The 10,024-nt window shown below is 42.6% G+C and overlaps 1 protein-coding gene across 1 annotated transcript in view; it reads right to left on the minus strand.

The window, feature by feature from the left end:
- The window catches only part of LOC115870330 (zinc finger protein 383), a 68,550-nt gene extending 58,598 nt beyond the window's left edge, over positions 1-9,952 (minus strand). Inside the window, exons 1-2 of the mRNA XM_045292907.1 lie at positions 9,883-9,952; positions 9,038-9,238 (exon numbers count right to left, since the gene is read on the minus strand). Coding sequence (XP_045148842.1) covers positions 9,038-9,070 — 33 coding nt within the window. The 5' untranslated portion in view covers positions 9,071-9,238; positions 9,883-9,952. The remainder of the gene's footprint in view (positions 1-9,037; positions 9,239-9,882) is intronic.
- Positions 9,953-10,024: the final 72 nt, after the last annotated feature.

The raw sequence follows: 10,024 nt of genomic DNA on the forward strand, positions 1-10,024 counted from the left end.
GCTCCTTCAGAGGAAAAAGACGGCGACCCACCTGTAGAGTACATCCCTTAAGTCATTTCATAGGCTATTGATTACAGTATTTGTAAGAACTATGTATAATAATACTGTATGTGAAATATTAATACTGTAAACTAGATGCCATAAATAATATAATAAATGATCATTGTAACATCCAAAATGTTTTACTGTATTTTCCCTTTTTCGTTTAATAAATTGGGTAATACGCGTGTAATGGTGACTAAAGGGTGTTTTTTCATGTCCTTTATGCTCTAACTACGAAAATATTTGATTTCCAAATAAGGAATCCTACTTCGCGGAATTTCATTTATCCCTGCTGTAGGGTCTAGAACCGATTAACCGCGATAAACGAGGGTTCACTGTACTCAAGAACAAAGGAAATCCTCACAAGATCGGTGGCAATTCAGCCCATCACTGTTGCAGGCAGGACTAGAGAAATGAGGAAAGAGCTATTATTACGGGGCATACATAACATCAGATGAACACAGATCACAGGATTGGTTCTGGGGCTTCAGTTACACAGCTCTCAGGATATGGTTCAATCACGAGACTCAAAGTCTTAGCTATAAAATGGCTGGTTACAAGGCAATAACGGGGCCCACCACTTAAATTAGATAACATGCATCTGATTGCCTGCATTTGGTAAAGACCCAGACAAGATGTATACAAGCACTTTCTGCAAACTAGTTAATCAACCTTTAACCACACTCTTACTGAAGGCAAACTTCCCTTCCCTGAACTCACCCCAGACTTGTTAAAGTATAGCCACATTGCTGGCTTAATGGTCAGCAAGCATTGGGAAAATAACATAATTAAATGGCATCTGAACTATTTCAAGACTTAAAATGGAGTTAGGGCCCCTGCTATAGACCACAGTCTTCCATAGACCAAGTGCTTTAGGATTTAGGCTTGAGTGCATCACTGAGTTTTAAGCTGTTTAAGTTTAAGGAACTTCAATGGTACTGTGAGCTAAGGCTGTTAACGGCAAGGTTGGTAGCTTAAAAGAGCCAATCCATGGGGGAAAGAGGAGGCTGTCTGCTCCCAAAAAGACTGACAGTCTTTGATGCAGGGGAATGAATTATTTACTGTGTCTCTTCTAGCCAAAATCTCTAACTCGCACCAAACGACCTTTCCCTGCATGAGTCTGGTAAGAAGGTGGAAAGATACTAACAGGTGTTTAGTCCGGGTCCGGACCGGGCAGCCCCCACCTCCTCTCGGCTCCTCAGGAAGATGAAACCTCAAAGCTCCCATTCCCAGCCTCTCGAGAAGATGGATGACCTATTGAACTAGCAACTCCTGTCCCAACACCCCAAAGAGCTTACCTCTCCAGGCCGGGTTTGTGTCGCCCCTTCCCCAGCATCCCAGGAAGCAATTTGTCTTCCCAGACCGGTTTGTGCTACACAAACCCTTTCCCAGCACTTCAGAGAGGTTTGCGAACAAGATGACTTCCCGTGGGTCGCATCCTGACCCTGCAGCTGCCAGCGATAACAAAATCCCCCTTCCTTCTGTCAGCGTTGACTTCCTTAGCTGGAGCCCTCTATCTCTCCCACCGCTGTGAGGAACAGAAGGATTTCCCTTAAGTTGTCTCCCCAAAATATATACCAGACTTAGCTGCTTCAGAGTGACTGTTCTTTAGGCAGCGAAAGTAGGTCAGAGGTTATTCTCCTTAACATCAGCCATCTATAGTGGCTAGACTATTAGTCTGACTCACCCTAAATAAGACCCACTCCCTTCTGATAAGGATAATGGTGGTCTATTCACTTGCAGGAGATACCAGAGAGGGCAAACCCGCCCAAGGGTGACCAAGGTTAGATAGTCATTATCAGCTGTCTAGATCACGCAGACACCACTGTTTATTCCACAACCAATGTGGGCACACCCCTAGGTGATTCCCCTCCTATTGATTGTATTGCCTATGTTAATACCCCTCCCGATGACTCAGGTTATTGTCTGCTATCAGGGAACTTGCATGTCTCCCAGAATAGTAATTGTCTGTTTTATTATATGAGACATCAAAGTGATCAAACTTCTTCTAGAATGAATTGTATTGCCCCTTTCTGTGATGTATGCCTCTGTAATCAGATCCCCCTAAAGTGATATGATACGTGGTTAGCAATAAATAAGGAGGCTCCCTGGTTCTCAGGAGGGTGGCTGGAGAAGGTGACGAAGGAGGACGAAGCAGCTTCTTCTCTGACGGCTAAGCCCCCTCCACGAGGACCATCAAGCCGGGTTGAGGTGAGATATGCTACCATGAATTGCGTCTGCCTCCATGACTTGACTCCGTCCTTTAACTCTCATGCTCTCTATGACTTTACTATAATCTCTACTTATTATCGCTGTACAATTGCGCCTACCGAACCTGTGATGTTTTGTGGGGTTCCCTCTGCCCCTTAACCCCACACACCGCCTCACCGACAAGCTGCGACTTCCCTGACCTAACTCGTTGGGTTGCAGAACTCATCCGGGAGTTTTCCCTCGCCTTAATAAAGCCTCACTATACTTCTCATTCCTGACTCAGCCTCGTCTCCTTCTGCGCCTCCGTCTCCAACCTCTCAATAGGGTTCCCCTGTGAGTAATTGTGAACAGGATTCATATAAAATGTTCATATAAACAGGCTCATATAAAATGAGCCCCCTGAGAAGCAGGAGCCGGGCTCTCATTCCCATCTCTGCACAGTGAACCTCCTGGACTCCGAAGATGGCGGTGACATTCACGGAGCAGCTGCAAAACCGGAGCCAGGGCACGAAACGGACTGGTGGGCTTCCCAACCCACTGAGCTAGAAAAGCTGAGTGCTTTTGTCCAGGAGGTTGGCTTGCAAAGTGGGGTGTGGGAAATTGGGCTTGCTAACTCATGGAAGTGGGGCTGAGTGCCTTCGGGCTGAAGCTTACCGGAGTGGGGTGCCTTTGGGCACTTAATTCAGGGAGTTGGCTTTGCTCACCCATGGAACTTGAGCTGCCTGCCTTGGGGTAGAGGCTTCCAGCGGAACGGAATGCCCCTTTGGGCATTTATTAGCAGACCTGAAAGAACTTGGTGCCACGTCCTGACAAACAACTATCCTGCACATTGCTCGCTAGCATTACAACTTGTTAACTTCCGTAGTAAATTCACAATCATACAGTTTGTCTATGAGTTCTGGGTAGCCATTACAATGGATACTAGAAACCAGCAAAATGAAGTGTTGTTGTTGTTAGGTGCCAGTGAGTCGACTCTGACCCACAGTGACCCTAGGTACAACAAAACAAACACACCATCTGATCGGCTTCCATCCCCACAATTGTCATATTTGAGCCCATTGTTGCAGCCATTGTGTCAACCCATCTCTTTGAAGGCCCATGTCTTTTTCACTGCCCCTCCACTCTACCAAGCCTGATGTCCTTAGGTAAAACAACAAATCGGAAAACCTACAGAGGTTCACTCTAAGTTGCAATCAACTTGATGGCAGTGTGCTTGGCTTTGGCTTGGTATTAGGCAGCCAAATACTGAGTATTTGAATATAGCTATCTGGAGTTCAAGAGAGAGGGCTGAGCTATACAAATAAATTTGGTTGTTCTCGGTACGAGAAACACAAAATGTATAAAGTATGAGTCGGTGAACCTGGCCTAGCTCTAAGAACAAAGTTCACTTTAAAAGGCCTGGTGCCTCCCCTGCAGCTGACAGTCTCAGTAAGGAGGCACCAAGGGGAGGATGGAAAAGCTGCCAGTGTCTTTCTTACGAAAAGGTCACACTCCCAAAGAGGCACCCATCCCCAGGTTGACACGCTGCCCTCCATCCCTACACTTTCACACAAATTAAAGTTGCCATAAAATCGAACCCCCACAGAGAAGTTGGTTATTGGCCCACTGTGAACATGTTTGTTCCCTTGACATTGAGTTGTAATCTACCCTGAAGGGTTTTATCTTCATCAGTAGATGCCTCCGGTCATCTTGGCGTTCAGCATGCAGGGGCTGTGTCGTCTGCATCTCACAGGTTGCTAAGGCGCCTTCCTCCCTAGCCTGGTCCTGTGTTCTTCATATGTCCAGCTTCGCAAATTATTTGCTCAGCTACAGACTGAATAAGTATAGTGAAAAGATACAACCCTGAAGCACAGATTTCTTCATTTGGAATCATTCAGTATGTCTTTATGCTGTTCAAACATCTGAGTATTTGTCTTTCCACGGGTTACCCATAAGCACAATGAAGTATCCTTAAGAAGAATTCCCATTCTTCTCAACGTTATCATTAGCTTGCTAATGGTCTAATGTCTTTGCAGTCCATAAAATACAAGTAAACATCTTTCTGGTATTTTCTGCTTTCAGCCAAACTCTGCGTGATGTCAGCAATGATATCACACGTTCCATGTCCTCTCGTGAATCTGGCTTGAATTTCTAGCAGGCTCTGTTGAGGTAGACCTGCAACCATTTTTGAAGACGATTCAAAAACAGGTGCAATTTATAGGTCTGGGAAATCATTTTGTTTTTGTTTTCCCCTTAATGTCAGAATCAGTTATTTCACTAACTAATAACATGTTGATTACAAAACATCCTATGGGGAAAAAAATCCTATAAATTAAATGTTTTTGCTCATGTCAAAATTCTGGCAAAAATAACTTCAGAAATGTCAGGGACTCCCAAGAAATATATGCTGAAATGACCGTGATGGCAAGGGGTGGTTCTTCAAAAGTAAATGATCCCCCTGATGCTGCTTATACATACTGATTCTAATAATAAACATTGCACATCTTTAAAATAATACTGTAAGAAATGTTTTCACAGATCTAAAACGTCTTTGATGACTAAAACCCCATATACCCAAATCTGTCTGATATTGTCCCAGAGGACATATATTAAAATTTAAAAAAATATTTGAAAAGTCATCAGCAAAGAGATTTCCTAAAGTCTTATTGAAATGGGTTATATATAATTCTTAGTAATTCTAGTCCCACTAAATTACAGAATTGGGACTGGGAGTCATCTCTCCAATTGGAAAAGGCTGTAGTGTCTACCTAGATTTTCCAAACAATACGGAAGACCCAAACGGAAATTCAGCCACCTGAATTTATATAACTAGTGGATGACTTACTTAGGATCACAGAACAAGACTTGTGCGGATGGCTAAAATTTCTGAAATGTGCTTTATAATCTTAGCTTTCCTATTTATCTTGATTATCCTTCACCAAGTTGCTATTCTCCTCTGGTAAGGTACATTATATGAAAACCCCTAAAGAAATTACATCTTTTGAAACAGAATTTATCAGCTGAATTCTGTTACTTTCTAAATTATCTCTCTCACTGCCATTGAGTTGATGCCAACTCATAGCTACCCTATAGCGCAGGGTGTAGAATTGCCCCTGTGAGTCCCCAGGCGGTAAATGTGTAGGGGATTCGAAAGCCCGATGTTTCTCCCGAGGAACCGCTGGTGGTTTCAAACTGGGTCAGATCTCAGCCCAGTGACTAACAATTACGCCACCAGGGCTCCATTTCTGATTTATAGGCACTCCTTTATTTCCTTCACATATGCAGGCTGTGAAACCTTAAACATCTGCCCGTACAAGTGTGAGTAATCCTTAAGGGACTACATTAAAATTGTCTTATCCTGATGTTGGGAAATTTTCTTCTACAGTGTTAATTCCTTATGTACCCCCTAGAGGTCATTGCCTCCTGTTTAATACTTTTATCTTTTAAATTGACCTTATTCTGTACATCACAATTCATAAGTTAGTGATTTTTAACTATTTTCATGCTAGAATTATTAGATAATATTGATCATTGTTATTTCACTAATCATAATAGCCACGGTTTTTCTATTAAAAAATATATAGACCTTTAAATCAAGGAGGAATTTATTTTTGAAATAAGAATAATTGCCTGGCCTTATCGTATTAATTTTGGTTAATAATTTTGTATTAGGGAGCTTGTATTAATGTTCTTTTACTCTTCCCCATAACTACCATTAATGCATGACAAAGGAATGTTTTTGTTGCAATAGCCCAGTCAATAGCTAGTAATGGTGCCCTGTCTCATTGTTGGATTTGCCATCAAATTCCAAAATCTGGTCATATTAAAACTTTCTATCCATTAGCTTCGCTTATATTGAATTATAGTTTTGTCCTCTCTGCTATCATCAACTCTTAAAATAACCTCTGAACAAGCCATTCATACAGAACTATGGCATCACCTGGCGTTGTCCCAGCCCACATCCCATGTTTCCGTTTACCCCATATTAAAATGAAGGATTATTATTATATTTAATGCTCCTCCCAGACTTTGAAAACAATTTTTACAAGCAATTTAAACAGCATGACTAGAGAAAATGTTTTTTGGGTTTTTTTTTAAATGTTGAATTGGCTGAGTAGGACAACCACATATTTATAACAATCTAATGGAAAACTGGCTTGAACTAATAAATCAAACCATCCCTCTCCACACTTGAACTGCCCTAATATGTGCCCCATATAAACACCTATTTTAGGTAGATAATCAAGACCCCCAAACATTGCCAATCCAAACCCAAAAGAAGAATCCCATACCTGGGGCTTTATCCTGCTTGGGTGGTTAATATGACAGTCCAATGTATGTTAAGTCTTTTAGTAGTCCCTTTTGAAATCCATTTCTATGATGAAAGCATACATTAGACCAAGAATGTGAACATCCTTACTCATCATAAAGTTGAAAAAAAAGAATTAAGAAATCTAATTTTTTAAAAACCTTTAATGGACAGGGCATTACTCTGAGGCCTCTTAACACGTATTGATATTCTTGAATTTAAAAAAAATCTATTTGTCATTTTCCTACCACTTTACTGAAATGTTTCCAAAAACTGATGCAATGCTGGAAGCACTCACTAGTCTGTGCCAAAAAATTTGGACTAGAGCTACCTGGTCAACTGATAGAAAAGATCCATATCCACGTCCATGCCTTAGAAAGATGACCCCCCCCAAATGCAGAATTATCGACCAATATCATTAATTTCATGTAAAAGTAAAATTGTACAGGGCATAATTCAAATACAGATGAAGCAGTATATCAACAGCATATTGCCGTTAATTATGAAGATATCATGGAACGAGTTATCATTGCTGATGTCAAATGGGTCTTAGCTGAAAGCAGACAATACCAGAACGATGTTTACTTGTGTTTTACTGAGAAAAGTCTCCAACTGTGTAGATCATAACAAGTTATGCATGACATTGCTTTAACTAAAGTTGTACTGGATAAAGAATTACCTTTACTTTGCACTTATCCAAACTCTTCTTTAAGAGTCCAGACCATTGCCAGTGTCTCCTGCTGCCTCACCAGAAATAGAACAACCTATCAGATAAATCTGCCACAAAGCTACTAGATTTTAAATGTCTGCATGTCAAACTGCTCTTTCTTAAGGATTTTTTAACTACTTAAGAATCAGATCACGAGCCAAGTCTATATCGTTAACTAGATTAATGATGTTTAGAGTCATTATACTTCATATTGGAACTATTAAATGCTATATGAAAGACCCCTCCAATGTTGTGACCCAGAAAACCAATCACCCTTGAGAAATATAATGTATTCTGACAAAAGCTATTGTTCAGATAAATTTGAACTTCTTAGACCAGTTCCCTTGAATGACCAAACAGTCCTCCTAATATAGCCCTATTTAAATTCTTTCTCTCCCAAGGGATCACTGAAGCAGAGTGCCAAAGCCATGGCACAGTGAAGATATTAGTAAAACCTGGAATAATAATAGTACCTGGAATCTCAAAGGCTTATAATAGATAATCAGACACCGGGAGTCCCAAATCTGTGCAGAAGGCATTCTTTAAAATGTGATCAGAGAATTTCCCTAGAATTCCTTGATCAAATAGAAGGAATATGACAGAAAATTTCAAAATTATACGAGGCAATTTGGTATAAGTAGGGGAATCTGGCCCAGCCTTGAGAAAAAACATTTAAATGCAGCAACTTTTCTCTATTATTCTTAACTGTTAGTCATCCTTAAAAATATTCCCTCAAGCAACTATTTTTCCTCTGGGGTCTAGCAGAGGCTGGGTATCATCACAGCCTGTTCCCAGAAGTATTCTTCCTCTGTGGGCATATATAAGCAGGGTGTCACAACCTGTTCCCAGAGAGTTCTGACACACATTATCAAAAAATATCCTTCATGGTGGACCTCTTCCAAAGACATGCTTGAGAAAGATTTTAATAGCACCTTCCTAGACCAGCATGTTCTGTCATTGCCCCGTGATCCTGTGTACCCACCTCCCTGTACATACTGCTGCAAGCTAAGTCACGGAGCTCTGATCTCTCCCCCAATCATTGATCAGCCACTGCCTTTGGAAAGTCTGCTTCTAACTTCCTTGATTGTCTGAAAACCAACCAGAATATTGTAGCTCCCATTCTTTGTGTAAATCCTATAACAATGTTTCCATGATCGCTGAACCTCGAACCTGTGAGTTCATTTTTATGATCTCCAGGGTTCCCAGTTCAACTGCATTGAACCTTCAATAAACCTCTTTGTTTAACTTGCATGGATTTGTAGAGACCACAGTCTCTATTACCTTGGCATGTAACTGGTATTTAAAGCCAGGAAGCATGAAGAGATCATTAAAGGAGTGAATGTAGTCAGAGCTTTTTCAAAAAGAGATAGAGAGAAAACCAAATATTAAACCCTGTGGTACCCAAAGTTAATACTTCCTTAACAAAAATCTGTGAATACATGAGTGCTGTGTGGGCAAAGATTAGAATGAAGTAGTTGGTCTGCACCTGGGCAAGTACAAGGCCATGAATTAAGAATGTCCTTAGCACCCTACAAGTCTGGTTGGAGCTGAATGAGTTACAGACAGAGTAAGAAGAATTTGATAAACTCAGCAGGATAATAAGGGACTAGGTTATGTTGGTCCCTGCAGGCCAAATCAAGTACTTCATTTATCCTTAATAAGGTGAGAAACTACTGTGCAGTGATATAATTGATAACCCAGAGACGGTTCAGCAGAAGGAAAGCTAATGTCTACTTGTTTTGGGAAGCAGGTAGGTATGTCAGGCAAGAAAGAAGATAAAAACCTACTTGGTACATAGCTTTCAGAAGTCCAACAGCCATTTTCTCCTCTTCCTGGCTCTTCTGGGGAACAGCAAGGCCCTTAGATAAACGAAATGGAAGGAAAGCGAGAAACCAGGCTTTCCTTGTCGCCTCCGGAATCGACCAGTCTAGAGAGTGACGTCTTTTTCCAGTTCCACGCTTCCTTCAAAGAGAGCCCCTAAGGAACACCTAGAAATTTGACAAGTGATTTAGTCCATGCCCAAGTCACTTCCTAGTTGATGATTTTAACCAAAGGCGTTCTAGATTTTCAAGTCAAAGAATGAAAACACATAACTAGTAGCAGCACCAAGAGCAAATAAAATTCAGACTGACTCCACAATCCTCCAACCCACTAAATCAGTGATTCTGAAACTTGGTCACACGATTCCAGTTGGCTAGTTTTAGGATCCTGGGTGACCCATTCTCGGTCCCTCCCCACAAAATCCCACCCACCCCCTCCCAAAGTCTTAGAAACCACCGCGTTATCCGCTGTCCTACACACCCCGTAGTCAGGGGCCATGGATGTGGGCACACTCTCCCACATCGTTCACCCTCTCCCATCCCCTCATCCCCTCAAACGTGATCCCGACTCCCTCCCAGATTCCAGACAGAGGCCGCGGTACCCGCACACCGGGTGGCAGAGCGCGCGCACTCACACACGCACACGCACACACACGGGACATCACAGCACCGACTCATCCGCACCCACAGCCACACAGATGCGACAGGTGCGGGCACACGGGTGCAGGTCTCTCACGTGGGGTCGCTCAGAGGCCGCGGTGACGGGCCACTGGGTGGGTGACCCCCAAGCTCCGCCTCGGCCCACTCCTTACCTGCAGACCTGAGCTCCGGGACTCCCGTGCCCGCCCCGAGCACTCGGGGACTCTGCTCGGTGCCCGGTGGCACGGAGCCCGGGGACAGCCGGGCAAAGAGGCGCCCGAGCGGCCCGGCTCTCGGGACCACACAAAGGGCCGC

This window comes from Echinops telfairi, unplaced genomic scaffold (assembly GCF_000313985.2).
Source record: "Echinops telfairi isolate 266 unplaced genomic scaffold, ASM31398v2 ScPeMD7_655;HRSCAF=1070, whole genome shotgun sequence".
Taxonomy (NCBI): Eukaryota; Metazoa; Chordata; class Mammalia; order Afrosoricida; family Tenrecidae; genus Echinops; species Echinops telfairi.